This window comes from Argopecten irradians, chromosome 15 (genome assembly GCF_041381155.1).
Source record: "Argopecten irradians isolate NY chromosome 15, Ai_NY, whole genome shotgun sequence".
NCBI lineage: Eukaryota > Metazoa > Mollusca > Bivalvia > Pectinida > Pectinidae > Argopecten > Argopecten irradians.
Window position 1 is genome coordinate 22,736,218 of NC_091148.1, and position 19,316 is coordinate 22,755,533.

The 19,316-nt window shown below is 37.3% G+C and overlaps 1 protein-coding gene across 1 annotated transcript in view; it reads right to left on the reverse strand.

Annotated features, from left to right (window-relative positions):
* LOC138308470 (protein argonaute-2-like) overlaps window positions 1–19,316 on the reverse strand; it is a 47,077-nt gene continuing 27,761 nt past the window's right edge. Inside the window, 8 exon segments of the mRNA XM_069249453.1 lie at window positions 1–3,093; window positions 3,713–3,912; window positions 4,478–4,714; window positions 6,345–6,552; window positions 16,178–16,206; window positions 16,208–16,259; window positions 18,361–18,520; window positions 19,018–19,202. Of these exon segments, the coding sequence (XP_069105554.1) occupies window positions 2,973–3,093; window positions 3,713–3,912; window positions 4,478–4,714; window positions 6,345–6,552; window positions 16,178–16,206; window positions 16,208–16,259; window positions 18,361–18,520; window positions 19,018–19,202 (1,192 nt within the window). The 3' untranslated portion in view covers window positions 1–2,972.

The window sequence follows — 19,316 nt, forward strand, 5'->3', positions numbered from 1 at the left end:
AGTAAAACTACAAATTCATCCAGACTAACCTGAAATAAGGATCTCACCAGTTGGTGGACTTGGAAATTTACAAAGAAACACATTCTTGAAGACCTTATTCTCCTTTATAAGCAAACTCACCTAGGGGAGAAATGATACTTTGTCCTTCAGTGTTTGCCATGATGTTACCTACACATTTCCTATTCAACTGATAAAAGCAGGCAGTAATTTAAAATGGAAGAAAAAATATTATTGTAAATTTTCTATTTCAGCCACGAGCCTACACCAGATAAGCTTTACTACACAAAACAATATCATTTTCAGAGAATCTGTTAATCTTTTTTGTGTAAAAAGCAGGCACATCAATTTCAAAAGGCATGATTTGTAGATAATGGACTATTTCATTTTGGTTGACTAGAGATTTTATATTTTTCAGAGTATTTAATAATGTATTTGGATAACTAGTCAATAGAATACATGTTTGTGGTGACGAGTAAGACACATGATTGACTGATAGGACATAAAAATCCTCACATCCTAATCGACACAGCCTAGTACAAGTAAATATAAAACTGACAAAAATATCTTTACCTCACAAAAAATCATTTGAATAAAACTCCTCCTTAAAATGATCATCTACAATTCAATCTTTTTATCATTTCATGATTTTTTAATAGAATTATTTAAACAATTAATGACTTAATCAAAATATTTTCAGCTGAAATCTTGAGTAAAATTTCCCCGGTTTTATATTGGATGTGGTATCATTATGATATATTGGGATAAATTAGGCTAAAAGAAATAATCTACAAATATAATACAATGTTTGTTTCAAGATAATGTTACTGGCACTGAAATATTTGCAAAATACTATCATATGAAAATTTTCTATCCCCTGTTAATGAATATTAATAAGTGAAAAGAATAAAATGGACCAGTGATTTGAATGTACCAATATTTGTATAATATTTGACTAAAAGTTGGGACTTTTCGGGGAAGACGAATATGGAACATTATCGAATATTCAAAGCCATGGATTATGCTTGGTTGTAGATCTAGATTGCATACATGGCGGATACAACTTAGGCAGGACTGGTTTAGACTATTTGGTGGGACTTAACACAAAAAAATTGTGAACAATAGATGATTTAAAAACAAATACTATAAACATACAGAAATGTAATGGAAAATGATACTATACGACGGTTTGAAGACAAATTGTAAAATATTTGCTTGTAATACATACATGATGTGAATGATTTCAAACCTCGTAATAGGATAGCGTGAAGATTGCCTGTACAAAATAACTGTCATTATAGGTGTCATGTGTGTAATGGTTTGAGGGTTTGTTCTCCTTTAAAAATTACCGAGGTCATTCTCATTCAAGTCATCAACAATCTTAATCAAACAAGGATGAAATATGATCTACATATTCCAATCTGTATCTATTTTAAATCGGTTATTGTTATTTCTTAATAAACTCTATCTTTAAAAAGAATAATTAATCAAATATTGCATTTTAACTACATATAATACCACACCACATAGTAAAATAGATAAGTGGACCCACAAAAGACAGTTTTCAATGGTCAAACCTTGTAAAACTTAAGTTATTTTTATAAAATTTGATAGGGAGAAGGTCAAACTCCATACTGCCGAATGCCATATCAAAGGTCAAAACCTTATGAAAGGAGCTTTGTACAAAAGGAGAATCTGTTTTGTCAAACTCCCTCTGGTGGGAGATCTATTCCCGACTTTGGCTAGTTGTCAGCACCAAAAGAACTCGCTACAGAACACAGATTCGCGACATATTAACTTCAGCACATATGACTAAATAACTCTCCAGTTCATGTGCTATCATACAATAAATGCAAGTATAAAAATCTTGATAAAACACCAAGAAAGGAAACCGGGAGTAGATCCAGCCGTGTACTCACTGATTGTATGGTAAGCAGGTATATACATTGTAATCTATGGTACACAAAATGCAAGAGGAATTTATAATACAAAAATTATCCATTTGGTAGAAAATTCTTCGGAGGCATTATTTGGATTTGTCCCTTTCAGGATTGGAAGTACCCTGGTTGGATTGTCCCGGCTTCCCTTCTTGCTCACAGCCTAATCATTGATTCGAACAGAATAAATATAATTTGTGGGGATAATTGACGAGGACACATTTGATGAACACACACAAATCATAACCTCAGTCTAATATAGCATCTGGTTTGATGTGATAAATGAAATGCTCAGATGGTATAAAAAATGTATGAAAAATTACAGTTAAAGCATTCCAAAATTTGGTTGAGATTTCCAAAATTTTGACATCAACACATATTTTTTCAACGGTGATTTGTGTATGATCGTAACTCCAGTAAACCGATCCTTCCATACAAAAGTAACTTATCAGGTCGTCCTCCACATTTTTTTCACTCGGATATGTGTATGGAAAGAGATTTCTGAGTTTTCTTTAAGTACTGAAAATCAATACAATATGGGAGGAATGCAAAAAGTGATATAAAATAATAATTATATGTTCAGACTAAGTCAATGACACAATTTTGTAAAATCTTTTGGTCAATATTTCCTCCTTCAACTGATCGTATAAGTAATATCAATCAAAGTTTCTGTCCATTACCTCCGAGCAAGTCCACATTTTAAAATAATGGTAGATTCTAAATCAACCCGATCACGAATCAAATTGCACAGTAAGTGTTTATCTGTCACAACGGCACAATTCATCATCACCATCATCCACCCATTAAGTCCATACTTAGCTCTATCTGGATTGCATTATAATTTCTGTACATAAATAACAGTACATACTCCTTGTTAAAGTCTCGCTGCATAAGTTTTTTCTAACTCATTCACCCCTATGTAACTTTAGTAGACTCTACCATGCATTGATCTGGATGAGTCCATTATGGCCTACAGTGGTGAAAGTGTTAATGGAGTGTGATTAAACTGTGGAATCCTATTAATTCTGGCACTTGTCATCACCAGGTGACTAGGCCAAAATACATGACCCTGGTGGTGTCGGGATGAACGGTGACGGCACGTGCCATGGCTGTCGGTGTCCTGTCTTCACTGTTGTCTGAGTGACGACTGCCTTCCCCACTGAAAACAATCACACATAGTTGGGTTTTTCTCTCTTGTCTTTTCAAAAATATGAATACTTTGGTATATATAGGAGACTACCTATTGCCACAGTAATTGTCCACAAGAAGCTCTGCTATATTTAGTGTTCATCTGAATTTTTAAAAAAGGAAGAGTATTTTTTTCTGCCACAATATTGACTCAATTTCAATCATATTTTGCAATTTTTAATGCAAATTTGACTCAATTTCAATTCTATTTTCAACTTTTAATACAAACGAAAATTAACAATGATTACCTTGACCTTCAACCAGTTAAGAGTTTTTATTATTTTCTTACTCTGAATTGATTCATTATTAGTGATTTTTAGGTACAATTGGGGTCAAATAAAGGCTCATTCGCTTTAAAGAAATTTTGCTGTATTTCACAATTTTATATAAATATTTTCCAAAATGAACAAAAACTCTCTAAAATATATGTTTCAAGAAATACGAAATGTAGTTTTTTCCCCCCAATTGAAAAAGTACAGGCCCCTGAAAATATCACTGCTACAATTATGATTAAGTTAATGTGACCCTCCAAGTAATATTTCTGTTTTAGGTGAAGGTCACCAAGTTCTATATATAAACTTGATAAATACCTGTCATGTTCTTTCTCCACAAGATGATAACGTGCCCTGAAGGCAACAAGATGGGCGTAATAGGCTGGGGCGGGGATGGACACGCTCCGCGTACAGCGTACGTATGTATGACAGAGCTGATAGGTCAGTGTCTGTAGTTCATCAGCCTGGAAACGGTTGTCGTCCCAAAGAACATGGTAATGAGAAGGTCTGCTAGTACCCTGCAAAGTCAGCGTAATAGGTTAATTTCATGCACACAGAAATTGTCATAATCTAGATAGGTTACATAAACAAGTCAAAATTAATAAGCTTTATTTTTTTTTATTCCCCCCTCCCCCCCCAACGTCATAATTCACAAGCTACCTTTATTGTCTCTGTGCTATGTCATTTTTAAATTTTACATTGCCTATGTAATTACCATTTAAATCCTAATAACACATCCCTCAGCTCTCATAATCACCATCATTGGCAGATACAACACAAGTGAATATTTCCTTTCTTTAAAAATAATTTAGTCTAAAGCCAAATGAAAATTGTGATTTATCATTAAACATGAAAGGAGATATTTAGCAGATGTCATAACATTCACCTCATAGTGTGTTTCACATCATTGGGATGTCTTCAGAGCCATCATTTATACAAAATCTGTTCACATTCCCCCAAAGATGTTTCTGACCAAAATTGTTTAAAATCCATTGAAAACTTTTTGATAAGTAGTGTTTTAAAGAATTCCCCTATTGGAAATATCATTTCATCATACATGGCTAAATTATTGATTATCTGTACCTGTATTCCTGCATGGCTACACAAATAGAAGTCAAACTCAGTTGGATGGGTGATTCCGACATCGACTGTGGTCCCTGCTGGAATGTTACCGCTGCGACCTATCTGGTCCTTTCTGTCGGCACAGAACAGGCGAGTATGATGTCGTTTCTGTACTACGATGAATGTGATACCTGGCTGGTAGCCTAACTCCAGCTTCATGCAGGCTTCACGCACAGCTCGTAGTTCATGTGACAGCACCTAGGGAAAGACAAAATTAAGGTTAGTAATTCATAATAAACTTGTCACAAAACTGACTGGTTTATCATAAGGCCTAGTCAGAAATATCCTTAGACTTAGTGTGCCATCAAAGTAATATTGTCATATCTTGACAGAAACATTTAAATCCAAGCCTGATTTCCCCACTCTAATATAGAATCGAAATTTAAAGTTTTGACTGTATTTCCTTAAATACTAGTTATGTATTAAATATAATCTTACACTCATGACTAAGCAATATGAAATTTCTTATACTTGATAAATAGTTTTATATACCATTCGCCTAAACGCTCGTTACATATCAAATTATTGATCTTTTCATATAACATAGCCACTTAGGTAACATAAGTGTTATAACTCAACATTACGAGACTGTAAGACTATATGGAGTACAAAAAGAATCCCTCAGCTCTCATAATCACACATCATTAGCTGTTTAAATCCCTGTAATATTTCCTTTCATTGAATTGAAAGCAAAATAATTATGAAGTAGTTTTTAATGAATTGCATTGCAATTTTTATAAAAAGTTATTTTAGAAATTGAAAGGAAATATTTATAAAGAGATTTAAACACTTTGCCTCGTAAATAATTTTACATCATAGGGATTGAAATAGACTCCTATAAAAAACCTTTCCTTGTTTTTGAAGAATTCTAAAATCTAAGATGTGGTACTGGGATGGTATAAATAATTATCTGACACCCAGAACACATATTTTGGTATGTTTCTTATGATCTATGTATAGTGAAGAGGTTTTGAAATTTTATTCAGCATCACAATTTTGACGGTTACATTATGAACAGTTCATATATTTTATTTTTATGAAGACAAAAATAACTCAAAATGAATAGTGTGTTTTATTTCAGGTTATTTTAAAAGTTTATGAAAATTTGTCGAACATTTTTACCTCTTTGCTACAATATTAAAATAATAAATCACTTCAGCTTTAGTACAATACTTTTAGGAGTAATATTTGTAACATGTGTTTAAGTGATAACGATGTTTAAAATTAAGCTTCCATGTCAATGTTTAGCATCCCTCAGCTCTCATAATCACACATCATCAGCTGTTTAAAACCTTGTAATATTTCCTTCAATAAATATACTAAAGCCTAAAAAGAATTATGCAGGATCTTGAAAAGATCATTAAAGATAATTTTGAAAATGAAAGGAAATATTCATCAAGATTTGTAAACCTTTTGCCTCCTGGAATGTTTCACATCATTGGGATACAAACAAATCAACAAATGCAAGATCTCTATCCCCCCAACTTTTTTATCTCTACATGAGCTGAATTGTATATCAATATTTAGTACTTAAATTGTAATCTATCTTGTTATCTATTGGTATTTTTACTAGCACACAAATTATCATCCAAAAATTCCCATTGGGGAAAACACTTACTGTACAGTCATTTATATTGGTAAAGAGAGCAGAACATTGATACCCAAAATAAAATAAGATAAAATGGGATAAATTCCAGTTATTTTTCACACTCGTATAAATGACAGATAGTGACCTTTTCATTAATAATTGAATTATGTGCTGCACAATTTGAGTGACAATCTGGCTGTAACTTTCATATTCTTAACATTTTGATGTCATATAATTTACCTGAGCAAACTGGCCTTCACTGACTCCGTCCCTGTAAAATATGATTCGTGTTGGCTTGAAGCGCGTGGCCTTGTAGAAGTGGATGAGCAACTCTCGTACCATGGTGGAGAGTTCCTGTATAATCTCCTGTCTGTGTTGTTGTACTCTGACAGTAGCTGAGTACCGACTTGGGTGGGCGTCCATACTACCAACCACCTGTAGGACAGACACAGAAATTATCACTATTATAGAATAAATGACTTGGTCGGGCGTCCATACTACCAACCACCTGTAGGACAGACACAGAAATTATCACTATTATAGAATAAATGACTTGGTCGGGCGTCCATACTACCAACCACCTGTAGGACAGACACAGAAATTATCACTATTATAGAATAAATGACTCAGTCGGGCGTCCATACTACCAACCACCTGTAGGACAGACACAGAAATTATCACTATTATAGAATAAATGACTGGTCGGGCGTCCATACTACCAACCACCTGTAGGACAGACACAGAAATTATCACTATTATAGAATAAATGACTGGTCGGCGTCCATACACAACCACTGTGGACAGACACAGAAATTATCACTATTATAGAATAAATGACTTGGTCGGGCGTCCATACTACCAACCACCTGTAGGACAGACACAGAAATTATCACTATTATAGAATAAATGACTCGGTCGGGCATCCATACTACCAACCACCTGTAGGACAGACACAGAAATTATCACTATTATAGAATAAATGACTTGGTCGGGCGTCCATACTACCAACCACCTGTAGGACAGACACAGAAATTATCACTATTATAGAATAAATGACTCAGTCGGGCGTCCATACTACCAACCACCTGTAGGACAGACACAGAAATTATCACTATTATAGAATAAATGACTTGGTCGGGCGTCCATACTACCAACCACCTGTAGGACAGACACAGAAATTATCACTATTACAGAATAAATGACTTGGTCGGGCATCCATACTACCAACCACCTGTAGGACAGACACAGAAATTATCACTATTATAGAATAAATGACTTGGTCGGGCGTCCATACTACCAACCACCTGTAGGACAGACACAGAAATTATCACTATTATAGAATAAATGACTCGGTCGGGCGTCCATACTACCAACCACCTGTAGGACAGACACAGAAATTATCACTATTATAGAATAAATGACTCAGTCGGGCGTCCATACTACCAACCACCTGTAGGACAGACACAGAAATTATCACTATTATAGAATAAATGACTTGGTCGGGCGTCCATACTACCAACCACCTGTAGGACAGACACAGAAATTATCACTATTATAGAATAAATGACTCAGTCGGGCGTCCATACTACCAACCACCTGTAGGACAGACACAGAAATTATCACTATTATAGAATAAATGACTCAGTCGGGCGTCCATACTACCAACCACCTGTAGGACAGACACAGAAATTATCACTATTATAGAATAAATGACTCAGTCGGGCGTCCATACTACCAACCACCTGTAGGACAGACACAGAAATTATCACTATTATAGAATAAATGACTGGTCGGGCGTCCATACTACCAACCACCTGTAGGACAGACACAGAAATTATCACTATTATAGAATAAATGACTCGGTCGGGCGTCCATACTACCAACCACCTGTAGGACAGACACAGAAATTATCACTATTATAGAATAAATGACTCGGTCGGGCGTCCATACTACCAACCACCTGTAGGACAGACACAGAAATTATCACTATTATAGAATAAATGACTCAGTCGGGCGTCCATACTACCAACCACCTGTAGGACAGACACAGAAATTATCACTATTATAGAATAAATGACTCAGTCGGCGTCCATACTACCAACCACCTGTAGGACAGACACAGAAATTATCACTATTATAGAATAAATGACTCAGTCGGGCGTCCATACTACCAACCACCTGTAGGACAGACACAGAAATTATCACTATTATAGAATAAATGACTCGGTCGGGCGTCCATACTACCAACCACCTGTAGGACAGACACAGAAATTATCACTATTATAGAATAAATGACTCAGTCGGGCGTCCATACTACCAACCACCTGTAGGACAGACACAGAAATTATCACTATTATAGAATAAATGACTTGGTCGGGCGTCCATACTACCAACCACCTGTAGGACAGACACAGAAATTATCACTATTATAGAATAAATGACTCAGTCGGGCGTCCATACTACCAACCACCTGTAGGACAGACACAGAAATTATCACTATTATAGAATAAATGACTCGGTCGGGCGTCCATACTACCAACCACCTGTAGGACAGACACAGAAATTATCACTATTATAGAATAAATGACTCGGTCGGGCGTCCATACTACCAACCACCTGTAGGACAGACACAGAAATTATCACTATTATAGAATAAATGACTCAGTCGGGCGTCCATACTACCAACCAACCACCTGTAGGACAGACACAGAAATTATCACTATTATAGAATAAATGACTCGGTCGGGCGTCCATACTACCAACCACCTGTAGGACAGACACAGAAATTATCACTATTATAGAATAAATGACTCGGTCGGGCGTCCATACTACCAACCACCTGTAGGACAGACACAGAAATTATCACTATTATAGAATAAATGACTCAGTCGGGCGTCCATACTACCAACCACCTGTAGGACAGACACAGAAATTATCACTATTATAGAATAAATGACTCGGTCGGGCGTCCATACTACCAACCACCTGTAGGACAGACACAGAAATTATCACTATTATAGAATAAATGACTCAGTCGGGCGTCCATACTACCAACCACCTGTAGGACAGACACAGAAATTATCACTATTATAGAATAAATGACTCAGGTCGGGCGTCCATACTACCAACCACCTGTAGGACAGACACAGAAATTATCACTATTATAGAATAAATGACTCGGTCGGGCGTCCATACTACCAACCACCTGTAGGACAGACACAGAAATTATCACTATTATAGAATAAATGACTCAGTCGGGCGTCCATACTACCAACCACCTGTAGGACAGACACAGAAATTATCACTATTATAGAATAAATGACTCGGTCGGGCGTCCATACTACCAACCACCTGTAGGATAGACACAGAAATTATCACTATTATAGAATAAATGACTCAGTCGGGCGTCCATACTACCAACCACCTGTAGGACAGACACAGAAATTATCACTATTATAGAATAAATGACTTGGTCGGGCGTCCATACTACCAACCACCTGTAGGACAGACACAGAAATTATCACTATTATAGAATAAATGACTCGGTCGGGCGTCCATACTACCAACCACCTGTAGGACAGACACAGAAATTATCACTATTATAGAATAAATGACTCAGTCGGGCGTCCATACTACCAACCACCTGTAGGACAGACACAGAAATTATCACTATTATAGAATAAATGACTCAGTCGGGCGTCCATACTACCAACCACCTGTAGGACAGACACAGAAATTATCACTATTATAGAATAAATGACTTGGTCGGGCGTCCATACTACCAACCACCTGTAGGACAGACACAGAAATTATCACTATTATAGAATAAATGACTCGGTCGGGCGTCCATACTACCAACCACCTGTAGGACAGACACAGAAATTATCACTATTATAGAATAAATGACTTGGTCGGGCATCCATACTACCAACCACCTGTAGGACAGACACAGAAATTATCACTATTATAGAATAAATGACTTGGTCGGGCGTCCATACTACCAACCACCTGTAGGACAGACACAGAAATTATCACTATTATAGAATAAATGACTCGGTCGGGCGTCCATACTACCAACCACCTGTAGGACAGACACAGAAATTATCACTATTATAGAATAAATGACTCAGTCGGGCGTCCAAACTACCAACCACCTGTAGGACAGACACAGAAATTATCACTATTATAGAATAAATGACTCAGTCGGGCGTCCATACTACCAACCACCTGTAGGACAGACACAGAAATTATCACTATTATAGAATAAATGACTCAGTCGGGCGTCCATACTACCAACCACCTGTAGGACAGACACAGAAATTATCACTATTATAGAATAAATGACTCAGTCGGCGTCCATACTACCAACCACCTGTAGGATAGACACAGAAATTATCACTATTATAGAATAAATGACTCAGTCGGGCGTCCATACTACCAACCACCTGTAGGACAGACACAGAAATTATCACTATTATAGAATAAATGACTCAGTCGGGCGTCCATACTACCAACCACCTGTAGGACAGACACAGAAATTATCACTATTATAGAATAAATGACTCAGTCGGGCGTCCATACTACCAACCACCTGTAGGACAGACACAGAAATTATCACTATTATAGAATAAATGACTGGTCGGGCGTCCATACTACCAACCACCTGTAGGACAGACACAGAAATTATCACTATTATAGAATAAATGACTCAGTCGGGCGTCCATACTACCAACCACCTGTAGGACAGACACAGAAATTATCACTATTATAGAATAAATGACTCGGTCGGGCGTCCATACTACCAACCACCTGTAGGACAGACACAGAAATTATCACTATTATAGAATAAATGACTTGGTCGGGCGTCCATACTACCAACCACCTGTAGGACAGACACAGAAATTATCACTATTATAGAATAAATGACTCAGTCGGGCGTCCATACTACCAACCACCTGTAGGACAGACACAGAAATTATCACTATTATAGAATAAATGACTTGGGTGGGCGTCCATACTACCAACCACCTGTAGGACAGACACAGAAATTATCACTATTATAGAATAAATGACTCAGTCGGGCGTCCATACTACCAACCACCTGTAGGACAGACACAGAAATTATCACTATTATAGAATAAATGACTCAGTCGGGCGTCCATACTACCAACCACCTGTAGGATAGACACAGAAATTATCACTATTATAGAATAAATGACTCGGTCGGGCGTCCATACTACCAACCACCTGTAGGACAGACACAGAAATTATCACTATTATAGAATAAATGACTCAGTCGGGCGTCCATACTACCAACCACCTGTAGGACAGACACAGAAATTATCACTATTATAGAATAAATGACTCAGTCGGGCGTCCATACTACCAACCACCTGTAGGACAGACACAGAAATTATCACTATTATAGAATAAATGACTCAGTCGGGCGTCCATACTACCAACCACCTGTAGGACAGACACAGAAATTATCACTATTATAGAATAAATGACTCAGTCGGGCGCCATACTACCAACACCTGTAGGACAGACACAGAATTATCACTTTATAGAATAAATGACTGGTCGGGCGTCATACTACCAACCACCTGTAGGACAGACACAGAAATTATCACTATTATAGAATAAATGACTCAGGTCGGGCGTCCATACTACCAACCACCTGTAGGACAGACACAGAAATTATCACTATTATAGAATAAATGACTCGGTCGGGCGTCCATACTACCAACCACCTGTAGGACAGACACAGAAATTATCACTATTATAGAATAAATGACTCAGTCGGGCGTCCATACTACCAACCACCTGTAGGACAGACACAGAAATTATCACTATTATAGAATAAATGACTCGGTCGGGCGTCCATACTACCAACCACCTGTAGGACAGACACAGAAATTATCACTATTATAGAATAAATGACTCAGTCGGGCGTCCATACTACCAACCACCTGTAGGACAGACACAGAAATTATCACTATTATAGAATAAATGACTTGGTCGGGCGTCCATACTACCAACCACCTGTAGGACAGACACAGAAATTATCACTATTATAGAATAAATGACTCGGTCGGGCGTCCATACTACCAACCACCTGTAGGACAGACACAGAAATTATCACTATTATAGAATAAATGACTTGGTCGGGCGTCCATACTACCAACCACCTGTAGGACAGACACAGAAATTATCACTATTATAGAATAAATGACTCAGTCGGGCGTCCATACTACCAACCACCTGTAGGACAGACACAGAAATTATCACTATTATAGAATAAATGACTCGTCGGGCGTCCATACTACCAACCACCTGTAGGACAGACACAGAAATTATCACTATTATAGAATAAATGACTCAGTCGGGCGTCCATACTACCAACCACCTGTAGGACAGACACAGAAATTATCACTATTATAGAATAAATGACTCGGTCGGGCGTCCATACTACCAACCACCTGTAGGACAGACACAGAAATTATCACTATTATAGAATAAATGACTTGGTCGGGCGTCCATACTACCAACCACCTGTAGGACAGACACAGAAATTATCACTATTATAGAATAAATGACTCATGGTCGGGCGTCCATACTACTACCAACCAACACCTGTAGGACAGACACAGAAATTATCACTATTATAGAATAAATGACTTGGTCGGGCGTCCATACTACCAACCACCTGTAGGACAGACACAGAAATTATCACTATTATAGAATAAATGACTCAGTCGGGGGGCGTCCATACTACCAACCACCTGTAGGACAGACACAGAAATTATCACTATTATAGAATAAATGACTCAGTCGGGCGTCCATACTACCAACCACCTGTAGGACAGACACAGAAATTATCACTATTATAGAATAAATGACTCAGTCGGGCGTCCATACTACCAACCACCTGTAGGACAGACACAGAAATTATCACTATTATAGAATAAATGACTCTGGTCGGGCGTCCATACTACCAACCACCTGTAGGACAGACACAGAAATTATCACTATTATAGAATAAATGAATGACTACCAACCACCTGTAGGGTAGACACAGAAAAATATCACTATTATAGAATAAATGACTGGTCGGGCGTCCATACTACCAACCACCTGTAGGACAGACACAGAAATTATCACTATTATAGAATAAATGACTCAGTCGGGCGTCCATACTACCAACCACCTGTAGGACAGACACAGAAATTATCACTATTATAGAATAAATGGACTTGGTCGGGCGTCCATACTACCAACCACCTGTAGGACAGACACAGAAATTATCACTATTATAGAATAAATGACTCGGTCGGGCGTCCATACTACCAACCACCTGTAGGACAGACACAGAAATTATCACTATTATAGAATAAATGACTCTGTCGGGCGTCCATACTACCAACCACCTGTAGGACAGACACAGAAATTATCACTATTATAGAATAAATGACTCAGTCGGGGCGTCCATACTACCAACCACCTGTAGGACAGACACAGAAATTATCACTATTATAGAATAAATGACTCGGGTCGGGTCGGGCGTCCATACTACCAACCACCTGTAGGACAGACACAGAAATTATCACTATTATAGATAAATGACTTCAGTCGGGCGTCCATTACTACCACCAACCACTGTAGGAATAGACACTATACTCAAATGACTCACTATTACTTTTTAGAATAAATGACTCAGTCGGGCGTCCATACTACCAACCACCTGTAGGACAGACACAGAAATTATCACTATTTATAGGACTCAGTCGGGCGTCCATACTACCAACCACCTGTAGGACAGACACAGAAATTATCAATATTATAGAAATAAATGACTCGGTCGGGCGTCCATACTACCAACCACCTGTAGGACAGACACAGAAATTATCACTATTATAGAATATAATGACTCTGTCGGGCGTCCATACTACCAACCACCTGTAGGACAGACACAGAAATTATCACTATTATAGAATAAATGACTTGGTCGGGCGTCCATACTACCAACCACCTGTAGGACAGACACAGAAATTATCACTATTATAGAATAAATGACTCAGTCGGGGCGTCCATACTACCAACCACCTGTAGGACAGACACAGAAGTTATTATCACTATTATAGAATTAAATGACTCGGTCGGGCGTCCATACTACCAACCACCTGTAGGACAGACACAGAAATTATCACTATTATAGAATAAATGACTCAGTCGGGCGTCCATACTACCAACCACCTGTAGGATAGACACAGAAATTATCACTATTATAGAATAAATGACTCAGTCGGCGTCCATACTACCAACCACCTGTAGGACAGACACAGAAATTATCACTATTATAGAATAAATGACTTGGTCGGGCGTCCATACTACCAACCACCTGTAGGACAGACACAGAAATTATCACTATTATAGAATAAATGACTCAGTCGGGCGTCGTCCAAACTACCAACCACCTGTAGGACAGACACAGAAATTATCACTATTATAGAATAAATGACTTGGTCGGGCATCCATACTACCAACCACCTGTAGGACAGACACAGAATTTAACAGCCAGGGTCAATACTGGTTTGGTTTCTTACATTCACTTCCTACTGTCATTTAGGAGCGGCCTCCCGTGTATGTGATGTCTTGTGTGTGTGAAGTGTGAGTTGCAAGTATACAGTATTGATCTCCCTCCACAAAATAAGCATTCCAATACCATATCATCCTTAGCATAACCTCAAATTATATATGTTTTCCAGTTTGGTACATGACCATTTAGATGACCTTGCAAATTTATAATTGTCATAGTGTGTTCATCTGTAAACATCTTTAAATACAGTCATCTGTAAACATCTTTAAATACAACATGACTTTACGATCATGTAAATCTACTCATGTAAAAATGATGGGTCGTTTTTGAAATTAGGCCCCCAAAAAAATGTCTGTTTAGGGTTACATTGGCAAAAAAATAGGGTCGGTCAGTCGGGCCCCCAGGAGTGTCTTTCACTCTAAAATGATAGCCGGAACCAGAGTCTGAGATTGAAATCCCAACTTTTTAATCTTTTTTCGTAGAAAAGTGAAGAAAAAAAAATGAAGAAAAAAAAATAGGGTCAGTCTGGTAACCCTAAACAGACACATTTTTTTTTTTTGGCCTTAGTAATATGTGTACAGTGTAACTTGTCTGCACCGGATGTCACCGGGTCAGCTGATGTGGCTGGTATAACAGCTGATGTGGCCGGTATAAACAACTGAAGTGGCCAGTATAAACAGCTGATGTGGCCGGTAAACAGCTGATGTGGCCGGTATAACAGCTGATGTGGCCGGTATAACAGCTGATGTGGCCAGAATAACAGCTGATGTGGCCGGTATAACAGCTGATGTGGCCGGTATAACAGCTGATGTGTAAAGCTGATGTGGCCGGTTATAACAGCTGATGTGGCCGGTATATAACAGCTGATGTGGCCGGTATAACAGCTGATGTGGCAGGTATAACAGCTGGTGTGGCCCGTAAACAGCTGATGTGGCCAGTATAACAGCTGATGTGGCCGGTATAACAGCTGATGTGGCCGGTATAACAGCTGATGTGGCCGGTATAACAGCTGATGTGGCCGGTATAACAGCTGATGTGGCCGGTATAACAGCTGATGTGGCCGGTATAACAGCTGGTGTGGCCGGTAAACAGCTGATGTGGCCAGTATAACAGCTGATGTGGCCGGTATAAACAGCTGATGTGGCCAGTTTATAACAGCTGATGTGGCCGGTATATAACAGCTGATATGGCCGGTATAAACAGCTGATGTGGCCGATATAACAGCTGATGTGGCCAGTATAACCAGGTTTCCTGATTATATAGGTTTTATTAACATAATTTAAGAAGAAAAATACATTACTATTTACGATATAAATACACAGGAATCTGGATTCGACAAGGAGCGGTTTTGACAAGTTATACTGTATAACAAACTATCCTTATAACAGGTATTTTGTTGGTCCCCAGAGGTTCTTATAACCGTCATCAAAATATCTTATTTTTAATATAACTACACAGCGAGCAATGGAGCAGAGGTTTACTGGCATCACCGGCCGGGGGATGTTGTGACGTCAGCTCCCAGGAATATGACTGGCTCCCCGGAAATACAATTTGGTCTGAAATACATTACAAGCCATTTAAATGAAATATACAATTTTATATATCTCAATCAATAAATTCAGAAGAATGATGTCTTGTTTTCATTTTTGATTTCATGTTTGACACCCCTATCATAACCCTTTTGTGTTTTCAGATATACAGTCCTTTAAAAAGGAAACTTTTAAATGAGGAAAATGCTTGGCATATATAGGCCATAAAATCAGAAAGAGAAAGCCTAATTGTAGACTGTCCAGATAGGAGTGTATGTGTAATGTCCTACTATAATTTGTGTAAGGAATAGAGCGGAATCTAAACTCTTAATTTTAATGAGATTGTACTAGACAATAGATAGATATGGTATAGACAATAGATAAGGTTTGATTGAGCATTTACCAGAGGCAAATACTTGGTACTCATGTAGGCTTTAACATTACAACCCTGAGGAGAAAGCCTAGCAATGGACTAATCAAAACATAACATTGCTTTTGTTTCATGCCCTTCTATAAGATATATGGCATAGACCGGAATTACAACTCTTAAGGTTAATGAAATGGTACTACAAAAGACAAAAGATATTTTTTTATGGAGCATATACCAGAGGCAAGTGCTAGATACTTTGTAGGCCATAGAACTGAAACCCAGATGTGATAGCTAAGCATTACCCAACACATTAACCTTAACTTTACCAGGAGTGTTTGTTTCATGCCCTACTATAAAAGATATGGTTTTGACGGAGCTCTATGTATGCATTAGAATTGAAAACCAGAAATGAAAGCTAAGCAGATCCGACACATTACCTTAGCTTTACTATGGTACAAACCTAGCAGTGTACTATCTGCAGGGTTGGGGTAATTAAAAATGTAATTGTAATTAATTGCAATTAATTACATTTTTTCAAGTAATTGAAAGTAATTTGTAATTAAGAAATATTTCAATTACATGTAATTATAATTGTAATTAATTACACTATAAAAAATGTGTAATTAACAATTACATTTCAATTACTTTTCAATTACATTTATATATTTACTAATGTCTAAATAATTACCAAGATTAATGAATGCATGACATTTATTTGGCTATGTAGAAATTCAAACAGGTAACATATGTGAGACAGTAACCATAGTATACAGTATAGTATAGGTACCTGTAGTTTACCCCTCAAGCAATATACAAGTTTGAAGTTGTGAACACAAAGCCTGTGATTACAACTCACAAAGGTCTTGCTTATATAACACCTGTTGATCACCTAATTAGCAAATCTAATGAAGGCAAAAATATAGATGATAGTTCAGATTTGTCTTCACTGCCCCTGCCAAGAAAATTATAATTAACAGAAGACTTTTTTTCAGTTTTCTTCCCACTATATAAATAACACTGTTACGAAAGAGACACAACTGAGGTCTTAAATCCAATGAATTGTAGGCATCTACATTAGTGAAGTTTGCACAGAGAAATATTGTGACCCATTAAAGTTCTGGAAAGATTATTCTTGCAGATTTCTAAATTCGTCTTTTTTAGCTAGCAAGTACTAAGTTATACCAGCCACTTCAGCTCCAGTAGAGAGATTGTTTAGTGTTAATTTCTGGCAAAGTATTCCGACCAGACAGATACAGACTGTCTGTTGATGATTTTGAGATGCTAATGATGATAAAATGCAATAAAAAATATGAATACCTTGTACATAAAGCTGACGCATTTGACAATATTACTGCTAGGTCCAATAAAAATGTACATGTAAAACAAATACACCCTACCGATACTCAATTGTACCTTGCGGTTTATGTGAAGTGAACATGTGTTCTATCAGAATTTACTAATATCGACTTATTATATCTGTATAACTGCTACAGTGTATGATTATACAAATGTGTATATGCAATGACGTATATCTCACTTATAAATCCTTGGTATAAACATATAAAAAACATAGTAAGAAAATGTAATGTGTAATTGTAATTAATTACTTTTTGAATGTAATTGTAATTGTAATTAATTACATTTACAAAACTGAGTAATTGTAATTGTAATTGTAATTGAGTTTTGACCAAGTAATTGTAATTGTAATTAATTACATTGCAATGTAATTGACCCCAACCCTGACTATCTGACACCTACCTGATACTGGGAAGTAGAATATTGTTGATACCACCGAGTTTTACGTTGATCTTGAGACAAAGATTGGACAGAGTCTGAGGAGTTGTTTTGTTTACATTTTTAGCCTGTACACATTGTGTGGCTAGGCCAAACAGGATATCTCCAACCCGCTTCACTTCAGCTGAAACATAAAACCAGTCAATGATAAATCTCCACTCTAAACAAAACCAGTCAATGATAAATCTCCACTCTAAACAAAACCAGTCGATGATAAATCTCCACTCTAAACAAAACCAGTCGATGATAAATCTCCACTCTAAACAAAACCAGTCGATGATAAATCTCCACTCTAAACAAAACCAGTCGATGATAAATCTCCACTCTAAACAAAACCATTTGATGAATATACATGTTTGTAAAAACTTGTTTCAACATTATTGTTGCCTATTTTTCAAAACACATCATTAGCATCCCCTTTAGGTATTGATTGTTAGTTTGTTTGCAAAAATTACGTTAATTTCTTTGAAAAGGATTATGTTATGCTCACAAACCTTTCATCTTTTCGCAGCGACCTAATTCCCTGTTTTCATGCTCAACAAAATTTTCACAGCAACAAAATTAATTTTAATGAATTTAAAATCACTCAAAATATACGACATACATATAAGTACAGCTTACCATATACAGGAGTCTTGCCGGGTAGGACTACCACGATGAGTTGTAGCCCCTGATAAGTATTCTTCAGGTACCTAAACATGGGCTCCACCTGGTCCGGCCCCGTGGCATATTTACAGAAACACGGCTGTCCTACGATGGGCATGCCTGCATCATTTGAGATCCTCTGAAGTTGCTGCGTGAAGTTCCTGCAAAGACAAAATTTCTTTTGTTGTTGCTCATCTCAATTTCTATATTGAACTAGAAACAAGTTCGCAAGTTCAAATTCCCTCACTATTCCTAGATCCTAAAATGCATTTTTA